Source organism: Gadus morhua, chromosome 22 (genome assembly GCF_902167405.1).
Source record: "Gadus morhua chromosome 22, gadMor3.0, whole genome shotgun sequence".
Taxonomy (NCBI): Eukaryota; Metazoa; Chordata; class Actinopteri; order Gadiformes; family Gadidae; genus Gadus; species Gadus morhua.
Genome location: NC_044069.1, coordinates 12006217 through 12026061, shown reverse-complemented (window position 1 = coordinate 12026061; position 19845 = coordinate 12006217). Strand labels below are relative to the sequence as shown.

Sequence of the window (19845 nt, the reverse complement as noted above, 5' to 3'; positions counted from 1 at the left end):
AGGTGCAAACTTGACTCCATATATTCTGAAGCTAAGTGGCCACAAATCAGACTTATCAGTACTCCTTCATCTTTTTGTTTTGCCATGAAACAGGGCAGGTACCCGCCACAGAGATTATAGTCATGACATGCTCAGTCCATGGAAAACACTGTTGTCTGGCTAACTACAATAGCCGATAGTCGTCAATCATTCTGTATTTGAGGAACCTACGCCTTTCTACTTTTTCACTTGGGTGGTGGCCACACTGCAACAAAGGTCAACACGTCAAGAGGCTTTATATTGGACAGCATACCCCTGGGCTAAAACCATTTGTACTGTAGTTATTAAAGTGTTTGGCATGGCATTTTAAAAACTTATTCCAGGTATTTTGTATTGTCTAGGAATCACTTATGTTGATGGCTGTTATGGTTTATAATAACTTTTCTGCAAAAATATTGCAGAAAATCCAGTAAACATCTCTGTGGAATTAATTTTGATCTGATATCAGTTCACTAGAGAATGATTGTCCATATCTGCCGTATGAGTAATTAATCAGAAACAGCATGGCATGTGTAGGTGTGTATACCAACTTCTGGGAGAGCACATTTTATGCTATAACCTGATTGGTCCTTTGAAGGAGGTCCAGCTGAGTATAATTCAGCTCGTGATTCCCCGCTAGCCTGTTGTAAAGCTCAGGTGGGGACAATTCTTTCTGTATTGTCTAATATAAAATTAACAAAAATTTAAAAATTAATGACATCATGTGTGTGGCTTTTTAATTCTTTTAAGGAATTCTCGGTTCAAACCATGGGGATTTATGTGACTATATTTGCAGTTCTACTGTTGAGTGGTAAGTAATCTTATCTAATCTACATTGTTGAGCTGTGTAAAATGAAAACATCAAGTTCAGGCTATGAATTACCTTTCCATCTTAATACTAGACAATACTATATCATGTACTACAATTTTCTTCCTTCAATTTGCTGTTCTTTGCTGTAAATTCTGACAATTCAACAAAATATTTTGAATAAAAAAACATACAGTGTGATCGACCAATGAGAATTCTCAAACGCTAAAACTATAATGTATGGACATCTTTAAGGATTCTGCAATGCAGGACCAGCAACTGTGGCAACCCAAAAAGGCATGTGCTGGGTTCTCGGTAACACTAATTACCGTACCTTTGATGGCTATTCGTACAACTTCATTGGCAACTGCACTTATGTCATGGCTAAGAACTGCGATGTAGACGGGACCCATCCAGCGTTTGAGGTGGACGAAAAGAACGTCAACATCCCCAATTCAAACCTCACAGGTGTGGGAATGGTCACCATCAGTGTTTACGGGACCATTATTGATATTGCCCATAATGAGTTTGGCCTTGTGCGGGTAGGTGATTTCAGTTAATACATATGCTGTGGTAACTCAAACATCATCACACGATGACATTATGTGGCAGCTGCTCAAAAAATGCTTGAAAGTGCATGACATTTTTAATTCATGCATTCAAATATTTTTTCTTCAGGTAAACAATCAACTTTGGAATCTCCCCATCAACTTGGACAATGGCAAGGTGATTCTGTCTCAGAGGGGGTTCTCTGTAGTTGTTGAGACAGACTTTGGCCTAGTGGTGCAGTATGACTGGCAGCAGTATTTCACTATCACAGTACCAAGTGAATTTGCAGGCAAGGTGTGTGGCATGTGTGGCAACTTTAACGGCAAGCAGGACGACGACCTCACCATTCCATCTGGGGCGTATGCCAAAGACCAACAGGATATAGGAAATGGCTGGAGGGTTCCTGGTGTTGTCGGTGATACCACTTGTCAGGATACCTGCATAGGACAGTGTCAAATCTGCAAGCCCACCTTTGTGGAACAATTGGAAGACTATAACATCTGTAGCGCTCTGTCACAAGTTATGGATAAGGATTTCCAGGCCTGCACCCGTCTCTTTGACCCCAAGCAATTTCTGCAGAACTGCATGGTTGAACTCTGTAATGGTGTCCCAATGAAGCAGTACTACTGTGACACTCTGCAAATGTACTCGGAGACCTGTCAGAGAGCTGGAGTCCCGGGCCAGAAATGGAGGGAGGCCAACAAATGCTGTGAGTAGTGCACAGAATAGCATTCTTAAGCATTCTTCTTCAGTGCATATATAATCTTAAAGGTGACATATTATACCACCAGGTGTGAGTGTGTTTAGCAGTCTACCAGCCTACCCAGTGGACTGTAACAAACGTTGCTCATCTATCCAGCACACATCTAGGTGGACATGTCCACTTGTGATTTCAAAAGAGGCTGATTTTAAAAAACGGCTTGTAACGGCTAATCACACTAACACCTGGTGGTATAATATGTCACCTTTAAGGTTTTTTCAGGGAATGCTTAATTCCATCTTGTTTAATAGCCATATAAAAAAAACTGATACCAATATGCTATCCGTATTTAGCACCACCCAAGTGCCAAGAGAACAGCTACTATGAGCGCTGTGGCTCCAGCTGTCCTGCAATCTGTGGAGACCTCACTGCTCCCTCCAACTGCAAAGCCAGCTGTGTGGAGACATGTACTTGCAATGATGGGTTTGTGCTCAGTGGCAGCAAATGTATGCCCAAGGCCCAGTGTGGCTGCCTGTACGAAGGCCGGTATGTGGCGGTCGGTGCCTCCTTCTGGGGTGGGGATACTTGCAATGAGCGGTTCACATGCTCGGCCGAAGGGAAGCTGACCATGGAGAAGACTAGCTGCCCAACGGGTCAGCAGTGTCAGGTGGTTAAGGGCATTAGAGGTTGCTATGCTGTGAACTATGCCACATGCATGGTGTCTGGTGATCCCCACATTGTGACCTTTGATGGGGAGCTCTACAACTTCCAGGGCACTTGCACTTATGAATTGGCCAGTGTCTCCTCCAGTCAGAAGACCCTGGAGAATTTCAGCGTTATTCTGCAGAACAGTGGGCAAGATAAGAGGACAGGCTCTGTGGTTAATCTGGTAGAGGTGAAGGTCTATGGCAACACTGTCACCATTAGCAAAGAACAACCTGGCTTTGTCACGGTAAGGACTTGAAAATGTATACAAAAAACCATCCAACTCTATGTTCGGCTTTTGGTTAGGTTTTGTAAAGAAAATAACAAATATTTATTTCCTGTTGGTCTCTTTAAGGTCAATGGTAAGCTTTCTTACCTCCCAATGGCCCTGAATGGCACCAAACTCCAGCTCTACACTATCGGTTGGTTTGTTGTACTCAAGGCCGACTTCGGCCTGGAAGTCTACTATGACTGGAACAGTGTGGTGTTTGTCCAGGTGCCCAGCACTTATAAGGGCTCCACTATTGGTCTATGTGGCAACTACAACCTTAATCCCAAAGATGACATGCGGATGAAGAATGGGAAAGAGGCTGCCACTGCAGAGGAGCTTGGCCAGAGCTGGCAGGTTGCTAGTACCCCTGGTTGTGTCAATGGCTGCACAGGTCCATGTCCTGGCTGTACCGCCAGCCAGAAAGACCAGTACAACACCAACACGTACTGTGGACTCATCAGTGACCCCACAGGCCCATTCCGTGACTGCCACTCTGTAGTAGACCCTGCCAAGTTCCTCAATGACTGCATTTATGACGTATGTCTGTATCAGGGAAGAGGCAGCATGCAGTGCAAGACCATGACTGCCTACACGGCAGCATGCCAACTCAAAGGTGCCAAAGTATACCCCTGGAGGTCAGATACACTGTGTGGTAAGAAAAACCTTAAACTGATATTTATCATACAGCTGTGAAACTGTGAATACAACCGCTTTAACGGTGCAAATTATTATCCTTTGCTTTTAGATGCTCAGTGTCCAGTGAATGGCCATTATGAGATATGCAGTGCTGGATGTCAGAAGTCCTGTCAGAACCCAGAGTCTTCTTATCACTGTGGGGCTCAGTGCATGGAAGGTTGCATCTGTAATGACGGTTTTGTTTTGAGTGGAAACGAGTGTGTGCCCTCTGCTCAGTGTGGTTGTCCGTTTAATGGAAAATACTACAAGTACGGCCAAGTGTTTTACCCTGATGGGCAGTGCCAGCAAGAATGTCTGTGTAATGGAACGGTAAGAAGTATTTCAATCTGAAAAGCTTATTTTAATATTGTTTGTTAAAGATTTTTTCTCCCAAATGCTGATTTACATATCAAAAGATATACTTGATAAAATTTAAGAAAGTAAACCCTAAACCCCAATTTGTACAGGTACAATGTCAGAAGTTTTCCTGCGGGCCCAATGAAAAGTGTGAGGTAAAGGATGGTGGCCATTCGTGTCAGCCTGTTGGAAAGGGAGTCTGCTCCATCTCTGGGGACCCACATTACAACACCTTTGACAACAGCACCTATGACTTCCAAGGCACGTGCACATACACTGCAGCTGAAGCCTGCCACCTGAATGGCACAAGGCTGACAGCCTTCTCTGTGGCTGTGGAGAATGAGAGGTGGTATGCCATGAACAGCAACCCACAGGTCTCCGTCGCTAAACTTGTAGCAGTGGAAGTTTATGGAAGCCTCTTAGTTCTTCGACGGAACCAGATTGGAATGGTTATGGTATGTCTTGGAATTCTGCGTATAGATAAATATAAAATACAATAAATACTCATGATGGAAGGGCTAACGGTCAGAAGAAAAGCAATGTGTAAAAAATCTTCTTCTTCTTCAGCGAAATGGGATCTTAGCTCACATCCCGTTGAATCTTAATGAAGGTAAAGTTCAGGTTTACCAAGACGGCTACAACTACGTAATCCTAACTGACTTCGGCCTGCGGGTGACCTATGACATGATCTATCACATCACCGTCACCGTACCCAGCAACTACATGGACCACACTTGCGGTCTGTGCGGGAACTTCAACGACAATAACGCAGATGAATTCACACTGCCAGACGGTAAAGTGACCAAAGACGTGCAGAGCTTCGGGGCTGCCTGGAAGGTGGCCGTGCGTGGAGTGGTGTGCGAAGATGGATGCAGTGGGGACCTCTGTCCCAAGTGTGACGAAAGCAAGAAGGAAGTGTTTGAGAAGGACTGTCAAGTCCTCACCGATCCCAAAGGTCCCTTTTCTACGTGCCACAATGTCATAGACCCTGCCTCCTACTTCAGAGACTGTGTCTATGACGTTTGCATGGTGAATGGGGACAGGGCAGTGCTGTGTGACAGCATCGGGGCCTACATGATGGACTGCCAGACCTTTGGTGTGAAGATTCCAACCTGGAGGACCCCTACTTTCTGCCGTATGTGTTTCATTCATAGGCCTTCTATATTTGTTCGTATGCATTTATCAATTCTCACCAGTGAGGACACCAGGGGGGACTTTGCTTATTTCATATGTATTCATATCCTTTGCATACAGCCCTCACCTGCCCTGCAAACAGCCACTATCAAATCTGCGGCCAGTCTTGTGATACTCCATGCCCGAACCTCTCAAGCATCGTCGTCTGTCCAGAAAAGTGTGCAGAGGGCTGTGCGTGCAACGCAGGCTACAACTTTAACGGCACTGGCTGTGTTAGCTTGGACCAATGTAGCTGCTATTTCGAAGGGAGATCCTACAAGGTAGGCCTGATGCCGTAGTAGGGCCGATTTTTGCCACTGTTGATTTGGCTAGCGTTTTGTATGGTGGAAACAGGATGCTGTATGAAGCAGGATGCTGTATGACTTTTAATAAGAACAACTAACATTGGCTTCAAGGTTTAGAGTATAACAAACAACACCTGGGCTAAGAGCAAATTACCCCTGAACACAATTGGACAGGCCGACAACCAATCATAGCAACGAAAGGGGTGACGCAGCACTAAGCAACGAAAAAACGTCTTTCTTCTAAACCAAAGCTTTTTAGTACAGTCTTTTGTTCTTCTATAAGTGAAAATTTACCGTCCTGTACGTTTAACACTGTCTCGATGGCGTAATCAACAATCTTTTTGTATGGGAGCTGAGCCAGACATTATCTGCAGGGAATATGAAACATGAACTTGCAAGATTCTTCTGGTTTCTAGGCTAAGAAATCCTAGGTTTGGTGACACATGGATCATGTGTCTCATTAAGGAATAATACATTGCCTCCTAATCTTTTATGGTCTGCTGTTAACGTCCTTGTTGAGTTATTCAATAATTTCGAACTTTGTTGACTTTATCTTACTGCAGGTTGGGGAATCTATTGTATCTGAGGACTGTCATACAATCCATACCTGCCAAGCCTCAGGAGTAGTTGTGTCCCAGAGCATGCTTTGTCAGAACACAGAGATCTGCCAAATCCAAAATGGCACCAGAGGCTGTTTCCCCAGAACATGCCTTTTGGAAGATAACGGTTCTCTCAACTCGCTTGATGGAGCCAGGATCTTCTTAAACTCTGGGGCCTTTGATATCATCCAGGTCTGTGACCCAAATGTGACAGATCAGTGGTTTAGGGTTGTTGTAAGGTTAGAGATGTGTGGCACTCCTGCAGTCAACTCCATTGTGGGGGTTCATGTGTACTTCACCGACATGACGTTTACTATCACAAACCACCATGACATTTGGGTGAGTATCTTTACAGATCAGATTCTGAAACTTTACCGATAATAGATACCAGCCCCTTACTGGTGATTTGTAATCAATCCATCTTTGTGTGCAGGTAAACGGAAAGGCCATGACTGAGAGCAGTTTCAAAAAGAGCAACATAGCCCTGACGGTCTCTGGCAAAACAGTCACAATCGACAAGGACAACAGTCTTCAGTTGTCTTTTAATGCTTTTAATGACCTCACGATGAGCATCAGCGGTGAGATGGCAGAGCAGGTTTGTGGCGCATGCGGTAGCCTCATGACTTTGAACGACAAAATGTTCCATGAAGGAGGTAGGCTGGGTCTGCGAGTAGGCACCATCGCTGTTAAAACGGACAAATGGAGGGCTCCTGATTTCCCGGACTGGTGAGTGATAAAATGGATGCATAAAGTGGATCGGAAATACTAGTCATAGACAATTCAGAACCAAAGAGAAAAATTGTAATACTGAAGTCAATATTTGCATCAGAATAATTTGCATATTCCATCATAAATCGAATTATGACCTGTAACTTTCTTTTTTTTAGTTAAAAATTCTACAACCGCAACTAATCCAGATCCTCCATCAATAGCGAAGAAGAGGTCTATTGATTATTGGCCTCACAAATACTTAACCTGTGCAATTAACTGTTGTTATTGTAAAAACTAAATTTGAAAGCATTATAAAAAAATATACATTTGGCATATGTGTGCAACATATGATATCATTGACCTATTGCTTTGGAATAAGTTACCTTCAATACATTTTGCATTAAACAATGTTAGTACTTAATAATTTTTCTGCTTGCTTTTTTTGTCTCATAATGCTTTTGAGATTCATTTTCAGATCTCTATTTCGGTTAAAGTGGCATTGTGTAGGATTGTGCCCCGCCTAGGTAATAGGTGGGAGACTTTCACACGATTCAATAAACAAATAATGGTGGTCTGTCCACTCTAACGGCTGTCCGGTATGACAGAAACAAGCGTATTTGGCTGTGCGAGTGGTGTGAGTAGTAGGGATTTAGGAGAGGAAAAGTGGAATGTGCTGGCCAATTCTTTTGTTTGTAGAATATTTCAGTTATAGGATGTGATTTATTTTTTTTCACTATCAGCCATAATTTTCCAATTTAACCTAAGAGCGAGTTGATTAAGGCATATCACACAAGAGAGAGTTTGCTGATATTATGTATTACAACACGACATCGAGTGGAATTTTGCCTTCATAATCAAAAGATTATGCTTTTCTTTGATTATTTAATCATTTATTTGGCTCCACCAACACAAATAGTTCTGCAACTCGACTCAGACTGGACTGTTGCCAAGCAACACAAACATTTTCCTGCCAACCAGTATATAGGCCTACTTTGTGTAGGTCTGCACATTACCGCAGGCCAGCTGCTTAGTAACATGTACAATTATCTGTATGTTTCCATTTATCTTGCAACCAGTGAAATAAGAGTCTAACAGACAGTCGCTTTGGTGGCATATGTGATTCCGATGTTATAACAGCTTACATCTTTAAAGTAGCTATTTATTTATCTATTTTTGTCAGCGGCTAGTGATCCATGTTTACTTAAAAGTCCCAGTGCTATATAATGGCATTTGTATAAACTATTTGACTGAATTGGGGATAGCGCTTCAAATAAAATGAAGGATCTTAACCTCTTCATCACTCTGCCCTTTTCAGTTTTATCTGAAAATGTCATTCCCAAAGTGATCTTCAAAACTAAAAGAGCTATAATATGCAATTGTGGTACCAAAAATATGGAACCATGAAATAAATGTCATGTTTAAGAGTGAGTGTTACCTAGTACAATATCTGATGAGCTCCTGGGTTAATATTTGATGCCAATAAAGTAGAGCAAAGATAGAGTGATTTTAGAAAAGGTACCTATGTTTAGGCAGAATCTCCAAATAAAATCAATTAATCTAATGCATGTGTAGATCACATGATGTGAAAATTAATCTTATTGCTCTCCATTATTATATTATGCATAACTTTTGTTGTAACATGCTTCTTACTTTGTTTAGGGTTTGAATTGTATTTGGTTTAGCAATAGTTGAGAATCGAATCGTTCTATGGGTATGTTAGGAGACAGATTTTCGGGGAGGGGGATAGGCCGGATATGGGCACACTCGGGATGAAGACGTTAAACTATAGCAGACTTGCTACATTAGACCTGTTTATTTTAAGATTTTGACGCAGACTTTTTAATTTATCTTTGAGAATGGATGACAGTGAGTGATTAGATTAAACATATTTGTAAAAACATTTTCAGAAAGAAAATTGGTAACACTTTAATAAGGTAGGCTACCATAATAAATAGCAAACTAGTCTACCTAATCCTTTGTTCATATTTGTTAATTGTTGCTAAAATATCTATTTGGCCCAAGTTAATCGTTTTTTCATCATTAATTAAATATAAGTTGTTTGCATACAATCTGTATGTTAACGTTTTAACAAATAGAAAACCTCAAGCTCACCTCAGACCATACTACCTCTACTACACCTGCAATTCAATTAACAATACAACTACAAATGTTCGATTAAAACATCAGCACACCTAATTAACACATTGCTCAAAACATGTTGGTCTAATAAGCATACTTATACATAACCCACAACGCACAAATGTTCTTCCGGACTTCACGACTGGTCTTCCCCCATCCTCTGGAACCCCGAAGCCAGCGCAACCGCAACGTGAGTATTTGTAATGTCCTGTCCTTGTTGACGAGATGTTTGTATTGTGTCCCATGACCGGCATTCTCGTAATGCTGTATTTTACGTTTGTGTGTTGCAGGTGGCGTAGGCGTTGGAATATTATGTTCGTGTGTGCGTTGAACTTGGAATGCTATGTTCGTGTGTGCCAATAAAAGGGTTATTGTGAATCACGGTGAACTTGTCGGCCTTATATCAACTGCATGTGGTAACAGGCAGCCGAACCGTTACATTTTCCCCTCCTGTACAGACAGTCCCAGGGGAGGAAAAGGAATTTCACTTTATAAAGTATTTTTCATCCCCCTTCAACAGTGTGTGCTGAGATCATTCATTTCCAGTGTGAGAGACCCACTGTAAAATATTTGCTATCGTTAATAAATGTTATAAGAAATATTTGTAAACAATTAATAATTACTGTTCCAACCTTATATAAGGGTCCCCCATACTAATAGTTATATATTACTAATATATTAATAAAGCCTAACCAACTTTATTATAAGGGTCCCCCATACTGATAGTTATATAGGCCTATTACATATATATGAATTAGGCTTAACCAAATTTATTTAAAGGGGCCCCACGCTGATATAGCTATATATTACTAATATATTAATTAAGCTTAACCAACTTTGTTGTAAGGGTCCTATGAGTGGTTCATATTGGGATAGGCAGAAGCACAGTTTAATAACAATTAGTTAAATAATATTTCATTAACTTTTATATTGACATATAGTTTGTACATTTTTACAGTTTTTAATACTTATACTTGTATTAAGATCTATACACACTATGTGTGCTCTCAGAAATCAATGTTGTATGACTGCTTATATACATTTTCCTGTTTGTATATGTCGAACCACGTCAAAGATGTTTTTCTGTTACGACAGACAAAGTTTTCTCAATCTGAATCTGAAATAAACATTTAACATTTAAATGATGTAAGAAATAACTGTTAATAATTGAAAAAAATACATTTAGTTAACTATTATAGTACGATGTTACTTAATATATTGTTTTCTATTTTATTAAAACATTACCATACAGATTGTATGCAAACAACCAATATTTAATTAATGATGAAAAAACTATTAACTTGAGCGAAATAGATATTTTAGTAACAATTAACAAATATTAACAAAGGGTTAGGCAATGACTAGTTTGCTATTTATTATGGCACCTTATTATAAAGTGTTACCAGAAAATGTCCTATAGGTTCGACAAAGTGTGCAGGATCTTCTTGAGTGAAATGCTTCAGGGAGATTTCATTATTTGAACAAAAGGCCAAACCTAAATTCTCCCTTCCAATTACATTTTATTTCAAAAATAATTGGACACGATTTACATTGTTGTGATGCATTGCATGGAAATTATTTTGAAGGGATCTACATTTAAAGCAACAAAAAAAAGCAAATCCATGTTATGGTTGAATTGCTTTCATGGGGATTGTTCACTGGCCGCTAAAGTCAGGTGAGAGAAAGACAAAAAGTTGGAAAGAAAAAGAAAAACAATGGTCAATTACACACATTTATACATTTAATCTCCTTCGTTTTCGGTGATACATTATAAGAAAGTGCTTTTTTGAACCTACAAGGGAGAAGTCATGGCATGGATAATATAGTGAGTTTCCTGCATGACAGATCAAAATGAATATCCAAACAGAATAGCATGATACATTACTCACCAGGTGGGGAAGTCTTGTGCAATGAACGGAGCCATGTACTCCTGCATCATCTCCTCTGAGATCATCAGGTAATCGCTTGAGGATAGCGGTCCACATGCCCCACACACTTTTCCCGCCATCTCGTTGCTCATGGTGACCGTTGCTCCCTGAGACCAGCTGTAGGACAGAGTGAAGCCTGCCTTCTTCTCAAGGTGTAGTGTTTTCCCTGCGGCGTCAATGGAGATGTCCTTTCTCAGCTGCGCCGGGAGAGTCACCTTTTGTCCATTTACCTGTGGAATAAGCCACCAGGGGGTGTTAGCTAACTCGGGGGTCAAACAATATAATTTTTCAGTGTACGCAGGCTAGGCCTGAATAAAACCCACCCAGGTCTCATGCTTGTCAGTCACGGCAACCATCACGTCACTGAAGAACACGTAGAGGGCGGCTATAGTCCTTGAGCCAGTCAGGCTGCATTCCTGGAGTTTAGCCACCACCCGGAACCATTCCCCGGGGGCTGAGGGGTCACAATGCTCCACCAACTCGTATGCTGCCATTGTAGGCTTGATGGTTCCGGTGTCCCCGTTGAACAGAGTGATGGAGCCTTCGTTCTCCAACACACACCGTCGAGGGAAGCAGCCCAGGAGGCCATTTTGGATCTCGCACTTCTCTGCGCTTCCGCATTGAACATCTACGCACTGGACACGGCCCGACATCGCACAGGTGCATCGCTGCTGACAGTCGTCAATAAGCACAGACTCGCCAATCTGTAAACCAAAGGTTGTTTTGCAACAATTGTTTTAAAACAAAGTAAAGTGTATGATTTTGTAATTTACATGTTTAGAGCTAGCTATTGCATAATGCAATGATTAAATCTGGCTGATTCACCTTATAGGTACGCCCATTCAAGTAGCAACTGCATTCCTTCAAGGGAATGCAACCAGTCCCATTGTAGTAGTGACCATCGTCACAAGCACAGCCTTCAGCACAGGTAGTAGGGCAGGAAATGACGTCAGAAAGGCCGGGACATGGCATGTCACAGGTTTCAGCACAGATCTTGTAGTGGCTGTTTTCAGAACATGCCAGCGCTACAAGAGAGAAATATGCATTTGATCAGATATTATATATTAGCTTAACTGAAAAAACTGTGGATTTTACAAAAGAGATAAGACTAAATCAATTGTTGCTACCCGATCCCTGCCCATCATACATCCTACACAGTTATTAGGGGATTTTGGAGAGCCTTCACTTTTGTTAGAAAGATAGAATAGAATAACAATGAAAATGACTATAGATGAAAACATGGTATCAACCAGTTCTCTATTTGCTTAGTTAGGAATGCATATGATTCAAAATAAAGAGATTAATGGAGTATGCTAATGCTTACGGCAGAATTTAGGTGTCCTCCAGCTGAGAATGGTCACACCAAAGGTCTGGCAGTCCATCATGTAGGCCCCGATGCTGTCACACAGCACTGCCCTGTCCCCATTCACCATGCAGACGTCATAGACACAGTCTCTGAAGTAGGAGGCAGGGTCTATGACTTTGTGGCACGCAGCGAAGGGACCTTTGGGATCGGTGAGGACTTGACAGTCCTTCTCAAACACTTTCTTCTTGCTTTCATCACACTTGGGACAGAGGTCCCCACTGCATCCATCGTCGCACACCACTCCAGGCACGGCCACCTTCCAGGCAGCCCCGAAGCTCTGCATGTCTTTGGTAACTTTACCGTCTGGCAGCTGTAAATCATCAGCTTTCTGGTCATTGAAGTTACCACACAGGCCGCAGGTGTGGTCCCTGTAGTTGCCGGGTACGGTGACGGTGATATGGTAGATCATGTCATAGGTCACCCTCAGGCCGAAGTCGGTTAGGATGACATAGTAAGAACCCTCTTGGTAAACCTGCACTTGTTTCTCGTTGAGGTTAATCGGAATAGTGGTCAGGATACCGTTGAGCTAGAGAAAAACAAACAGAAAACAAACTAAGGTATTTGCATTGATGTTACTGTTTGTTCATGTCACACTGTATTATTTAATTTCATTAAAAACCCTATATTTGTAGTGGTGTATGTAGTGTACTCATTGCACTCTTTGTACACATATATACAAATAAGGAAAGTAAACTGGGATTAGACAGGTTCATTATATTTCATGTATTATTATATACTGACCATTATCATTCCAATTTGATTCTCACGAAGTATCAGAATATTGCCATACACGGTAACTGCCAAAAGTTTGGCAACAGAGACTTGTGGGTTGCTGGACATGGCATACCACCTCTCATTCTCCACAGCCACAGAAAAGAATGGGAGCTTTGTGCCATTCAATTTGCAGGCTTCAGCTGCGGTGTACGTGCACGTGCCTTGGAAGTCATAGGTGCTTTTGTCAAAGGTGTTGTAATGAGGGTCACCAGAGATGGAGCAGACTCCTGCTCCAACAGGCTGACACGATCGAACGCCATTCTTCACCTCACACTTTTCATGGGGCCCGCAGGAAAACTTGTGACATTGCACCTGGATAGACAACAAATCACCATGCTTTAATGTATACATCTATTGTATTCCTATATGATTTGCACGCTTACATATTTTTTATCTACCCTACGTTGGCAAGAAATACAACTTCCTTCCTAAATATCATGCTATGAACCTACTGTGCCGTTGCAAGTGCACTCCTCCTGGCATTGCCCATGTGGATAGAAAATCTGTCCGTGCTTGTAGTATTTGTCTTTTTGCCTACAGCCGCATTTTCCAATGGGAACACAAACATCTCCGCTGAGTAGGAACCCAGGGTTACACACCCATCCCTCCTGGCAAGGCTTCATACAGCCAGTTGGAGGAGACCCGATGCCACAAATGACATGGCATACGCTGGCACAGTGTTCATAGTGGCTGTTGTTGGGGTGCTTGAAGTCAGACTTTGGACAGAAATCGGTTGTCCTCCACGGGTCCACCTCAATGGCTGCTTGTTGGCAGGCGATAGTATAGAGGTGGAGGCTGTCACAGAAGGACTGGCGGTCACCACGGTTGTTGCAAACGTCATCAACGCAGTCCTTAAAGAAGCCACCAGGGGGCACAATGGCATGACACTTTTGGAAGGGGCCTTTAGGATCACGGATCAGGCCACAGAACGTGTTGCTCTCGAACTTCTCTATCTTGGTGAAATCACAGTCTGGACAGTGGTTCTTGTCTTTGCACCCATCAACACAGCCAGGGGTCTCTGCAACCCGCCAGCTCTTTCCCATTTCCTCCGCGGAGGCAGCCTGGCTGCCATTCTTCATCAACAGATCGTCTTTGGAGTCCATGTTGTAGTTTCCACACAGGCCACACATTGCGCTAGCGTAGCTGCTAGGGACTTTGACAAAAACTGCAGTGCTCCAGTCATAGGACACCGTCAGCCCAAATTCAGTTTCGATCTCTGCAGAGCTACTCACTAATTTGACTGTTACATTTCCTTGATTGAGCTTGGCAGGCAGGTTGGTGAGTTCTGAATTGATCTACACAAGATAAATTGAGAGGGACAGTTGTGATAACAGATGCATGATATCTATGTTGATAAATGTTGATCTCTAAATACAATTACAATAATGATTTAGCTCACCAAGACTGAACCCCTGTGGTCTTTGCTGAGAACAATAGAATATCCATAGACGTTGACCTCAACCAACTTTGTGCTGGAGCCCACTCTCTTGGCATGGCCATCGTTTTGCACGAGGACATCAAAGGGTTCCAGGTCAGGGGATCCAGGCGTGGCGGCTTTAGAGCACAATCCTGCCATCTGATACACACACGTGCCCTGGAAGCTGTAAACATGGCCATCAAAGGTCTGGTAGTGTGGGTCACCGGACACCTTGCACGTAGCAAAAGTCAATGGATGGCAACCTATGAGGCCCTCCACCACCTTGCACTCGTACTCGGCTCGACAGCCCTTCTTGTTGCACTCCATCTGCCTGTTGGCCGGGTTGCAGAAACACCTCTGCATACAGTGATTGTCCAACCAGAAGGAGGCACCGGGCTCTACGTAGCGACCCTCGAACGTGCAGCCACACTCAGTTTTAGGGACACACTTGGTCCCACTAAGCAGGAAGCCATCGTCACAGACACAGGTCTCCAAACAGCTGGCTTTGCATTTTGAAGGAATATCCGGAGCTTCACATGTGGCCTGACATGCATTGCCACAGAACTCATAGTGGCTGTTTTCCGGGCATGCGGGGTGAGCTGCATGGTGGTGATGTCACAGAGAAGAAACAAAAGTTATCTACTGACTCTTATCTACTAACTATGATCCAGAGTATTCAATGAACATGATAAGACTATGATGATAGGCTTATCTCATGTCTGTTACTTACGACAATGCGCAATATTTCTCCAGTCATGGATCTTGACCCCTGACCTCTGGCAAGCGTCAGAGTACACCTGCAGGGTGTCACAGAAGAAGTTCCATTTGCCTTCACCCATGCACACGTCATACAGGCAGTTCTCATGGTACATTTTGGGCTCAATGACAGCGCTGCATTCGCTCAGTGGTCCATCCATGATTTCGGAGAGTAAACCGCAGAACAGCCGGTCTGTCAGACTCTCAAACAGGCTGCCTTTGCAGTGCTCGCAGTGACCGACGCATTCATCGTGACAGTATGCATCTTCGGCCAAGCCAGGGACCCGCCAGCTCTTGCCCAGTGCCTGCTCGCTGCCGGCCAACTTTCCTGAGGGGGTGAGTTGGTCGTCGTCCATCTTGCTGTTGAAGTTCCCACACAGGCCACACACCTTGCCGGCAAAGTCACCTGCAATGCTAATGACGAGATGCTGCTGCCAGTCGTACTGCACCACCAGGCCAAAGTCTGTCTCCAAAACAACGGACATACCACTCTGAGACAGCTTCACCTTGCCGTTGTCCAAGTAGATGGGGAGGTTCCATAATGTGTAGTTCATCTAAAACAGATATAATATTGTCGAATATTAGCCTAATTTAGAAAAAATTATATATATATATATATGTGCTAGATTCATTGATCAGGTTATTGATGGATTCAGCTCTTTGGGGGTAAAAAAAAAGTAACTCACCCGAACAAGGCCGAATTCTGAGCGCAAGATAATAATGGTGTAATCGTACACCTTGATTGTAACCTTGCCAACGTATGTGATCTTTGATCCAGCCCGGTTCTCATTCTGAGCGTCCACCTCAAACGCTGGGTGGCTTGAGTCGATGTCACAGTTCTTGGCCATGGTGTAGGTGCAATTTCCCATGAAGTTGAAGTAGTGGCCGTCAAACGTCCGGTAATGAGGGTCGCCCATGGCCCAGCATGTACCTTCCTTCACCAAAGGGGGCAGCTTCACACACGTTGGAGTTGTTCCTTTCATTTCACACTGTTCGTCTTTTTCACATTTGATGGTTTTGCAGTCTGATCAAATGAAGAGGAAAAATATAATTTGCAGCAGAACCATATTAATTTTCTGATGAATTTAATATAGTTAATATGGTAGGTAATATTAATGTTTAGACTGTTTATTAACTGAATTTGACATTCCATTCAGTTTGATCATATGTTTACTTTGTATATCGTAGTCATTCTAACAAGGTCACATCTTAATTATTTTTTGCTTTTGACCAGTACATTTTTACCAATGTCAACCGTTTACCAATTTCATATCATAAATCTCCCTTTTGGTACAAGACCCCCGGAGACATAAAAAAAGATTGATGGACGCAATTTAATTAAATACATATATGTCGTGGGTTAAAAAAGAAGAAGAAACGATGTACCTGCTTCATAACCAGTTGCTGGGGACCCGTAGCCGTTAGCAACGGCAACACCAAAACTATAGACACCAATTGGAGATGTAGGATGAGATATCAGATTAGAGCTGGCACCTGTGCCGTAATTTAACTCAGCCCAAGAATAATCACTCCCATCCACTTTACGCCAGTCCATGCTAGCTGGTAGGACATTCTTGTCTAGTTGCACGTCTTTCAAATCACCATTCTTTGCCACCAGAATGACTGAGTTGGAAAAGTCTTGCTGGCCTTCCAGGGAATAGGATTTGCTGAACTGAGTCGTGGGCAGGATGGACATGAGGAATGGATCGAAATACTTTTGCGAATCTTTCGGACCGCCATTGAACTCAAACAAAACCTGGATGCCCTTGTCAGCCGTCAAATATATCGAATTTGGCCATTGAGAGCAGAGCTCAGTTGTCTCTCCTGCAGACATAGAAAAGCCCTGCACATTGCCTGCTATATTCCTAGTGACTTTAGTGGCCTGGGACGCTTGGACGTATACACTGTCATGCCTCTTCTGGTTATCATGGTATGGTAGGGGCGCAATGATGAATTCCTTTCCCCAGCTCCTTGTGGGGAGGAGTTGCTCGTAGACGTGATTGCAAGCTGTGTACCTCTCAGCACAGCTGTGTCCAGATGATACAGCCACCGGCAGCCTGGAGACCACCTTAGCGCCGCTCAGATCCCACTCGCTCTGAATCTGAACACTCTCGAAGGGCTCGAGCTGGAGGGAGATCTTGCTGCCCGCCCGGTAGTGCTTCCCTTGGAACTTTGCGCCCCCCCTGAGACGAACCTCTACCAAGTTGTGGTCCTTGTGGTTGGTGATGGAGAACTCTTTGTAGGTGCCCCAGTTAAAGCTTGGAGGAGTGAATACGTAGTAATCGGTGCCCCATTCCCGTAGCGGATACACCACTGATATATCTGCCGTGTCTTGCTTATAGTTCAAGGAGACCACAGTGACGTCCTGGCTTGCCTCCACGACCACGGTCTTATCAAACCGTCTGCTGCCCTTCATCTCCACTTCCTTAGGCAGTGCAAAGGACACGCTTTTGCCGGGATCCACTTCCTTCTGGAAGTCCTGACCCAGGGCAGAGACCTTCACATTGGTGCTGCCTTTAGAGGACGGAGGGGCGGTGACCTCAATCATGAAACGGGCATCAGTATCACCGTTCATGTTTTGCATAAACACAGTTGCAAACTCTCTCCCTGTGGGCAGGGCAGAGCTGAGCCCTGCAAGAAGTACAAGAAAGACATTGGTCAGACAGGTGGTTAAAAGGCAGCGGCAAAACTGTAACTGCTGTATTTATTTGGTTAATTGTGATGCAACTTTTGCGTTAATAGCTGAGAACCTATAAATATTTTGAGCACTATCTTAAGAGATCAAAATTAGTATCATGAATTATGAAGTTGAAATGAATTAGAATGTATTAGAATGTATTAGAATGGCAACAACAGACATACATGAATGACACTTACCAGTGAGTAGAGAAACAGCAACGTATAGTACTGGCAAATTCATTTTTGCAACTAACAAAAGAGAATAAGATGACAATATTAGGCCTATTGCATAAAGACAACACAACATATGGTAAGGAACTGAGAATAATGATGAAAATAATGTCAATAGTTTTGTATTGAATCGTTCTTTGTGATTCTAATTATAAAATATTACACGAGTCTATGTATATTTGTCTTAAAAACATTCAAGAAATTCACAAGCTATATTATAAGCATGTTTTAGCAAGAAATGGTGCCTCTCAAGTTAATTTCTAAATATTTTTGGGGTTAGACTAACAAATCACCCTTACCTGAACCAGGAGAAAAAACCTCTGAATAAGAGGCATCAAGATTGAGGTACTTTATTTGGTTTGGCCACGACCAATAAGCCAATCAGAATGAAGGTGTCATGTGGTTTCGGATCACATACAACCTATTACATCCCATTATCAGATTATATATCCATTACATTGAAAAGGTAGGGACTATATATTTAATTAAGGAACAACAATATCCATAACAATCATTATATTCATGATAATGAACAGAATAGCAATAATAAGAAGCAACATAAATGAATTGGTTCTCTTATAGGAAACATATGAATATTAGGAAATTATTATAATTTAAGTATCAAATCAAAGGTGACTTTGAATTGTAACAAGGGGACTTGACTGATTGCTTGGCCGCAGCAAATAGCAAATGTGATAAGATTGTTAACATTATGTATGCAGGGCCGGATAAATTATTAATGTTTTGTTCCTCCTTATCTTGAAATAAAGGAGATTGATTGTTTCGTTATTATTGTACAGACTTCCGAGGTGTAGGCCTACATAATGCAAATTACATTGCAAATTTTCTTTAGCAGCAGAATATTAATCTTCCACCAATTGTTTGATTATCAGGGAGTGTAAAAACGTTTCTACATTGATTTAAATTTAAGAATTTGATTACTTATTTCATTGTTAAGGATGTGTGTTAAATATTGCTTTGTATGCCATATTAACAATGCTCGCCCTGAACAATGTTTAAACAATGAGTTAAAGCTATAGGCCAGGGGTGCCCAACCTTTTTCGACCCAAGATCTACTTTTCAAGTAGCCAACCTCCCGAGATCTACCAGTCAAACCTACCTTCAAGCAGGGGGGGGGGGGGGGGGGGGGGTGGTGGTGGTTTGTATCGTGCGGGGGGGACCTACGGACTTCAGTGGGGGTTTCATTCCGTCTGCACACGGCGTCTTCTCAACAATAATCAATATTATCTTCCTCCCACTCAGGGTGAAAATGGTAGGTCTTAACTCGTTTCCCCTCAGCCATGCCAACGTTTAGGACTGCGTAACTACTGTTGACGGCTTTCAACTACTGTTGACAGCGCATGCGCTACCGCACGTATATGTCCCGCGCAATTTTTTTTTTTTATTATTATTATTATTATTTTTTTTCTTCACCCCTCGCGATCGACTTGGGATCTATCGGCGATCTACTGGTAGACCGCGATCGACTGGTTGGGCACCCCTGCATAGGCCATTTGGAGAACCAGCCAGAGTAAGCTCGATTTTGACGGTATCCGAACAAGAAAATAGCAGCTCTCCCTTTAGTTCTCTCTCCAAAGCCACTCAAAATGAAAATAAATACAAATGAAAAAAATTGCCTACCCGCTTTATGTCAGTTACTGGCATTGTAGCAGTGATAACAGTG

The 19845-nt window shown here is 42.6% G+C and overlaps 2 protein-coding genes across 2 annotated transcripts; one reads left to right on the top strand and one right to left on the bottom strand.

Moving 5' to 3' along the window:
- Positions 1 to 677: 677 nt before the first annotated feature.
- On the top strand, positions 678 to 7240 carry LOC115536211 (IgGFc-binding protein). The gene is made up of 12 exons (XM_030347960.1): positions 678 to 829; positions 1082 to 1368; positions 1505 to 2084; positions 2429 to 3027; positions 3136 to 3703; positions 3797 to 4056; positions 4194 to 4538; positions 4651 to 5218; positions 5338 to 5537; positions 6125 to 6499; positions 6594 to 6886; positions 7048 to 7240. The coding sequence occupies exons 1-12, from the start codon at positions 733 to 735 to the stop codon at positions 7049 to 7051; spliced, it is 4176 nt and encodes a 1391-aa protein (XP_030203820.1). The 5' UTR covers positions 678 to 732; the 3' UTR covers positions 7052 to 7240.
- Positions 7241 to 10371: 3131 nt separating this feature from the next.
- LOC115536061 (IgGFc-binding protein) lies at positions 10372 to 17826 on the bottom strand. Its single transcript, XM_030347718.1, has 12 exons — positions 16797 to 17826; positions 16638 to 16693; positions 15938 to 16186; positions 15226 to 15805; positions 14478 to 15094; positions 13531 to 14373; positions 13046 to 13390; positions 12263 to 12830; positions 11764 to 11963; positions 11262 to 11642; positions 10900 to 11168; positions 10372 to 10675 (listed from the first exon to the last, which is right to left on the bottom strand). Exons 1-12 carry the CDS (start codon positions 17824 to 17826, stop codon positions 10666 to 10668), a joined length of 5148 nt encoding a protein of 1715 aa, XP_030203578.1. The 3' UTR covers positions 10372 to 10665.
- Between the last annotated feature and the right edge of the window lie 2019 nt (positions 17827 to 19845).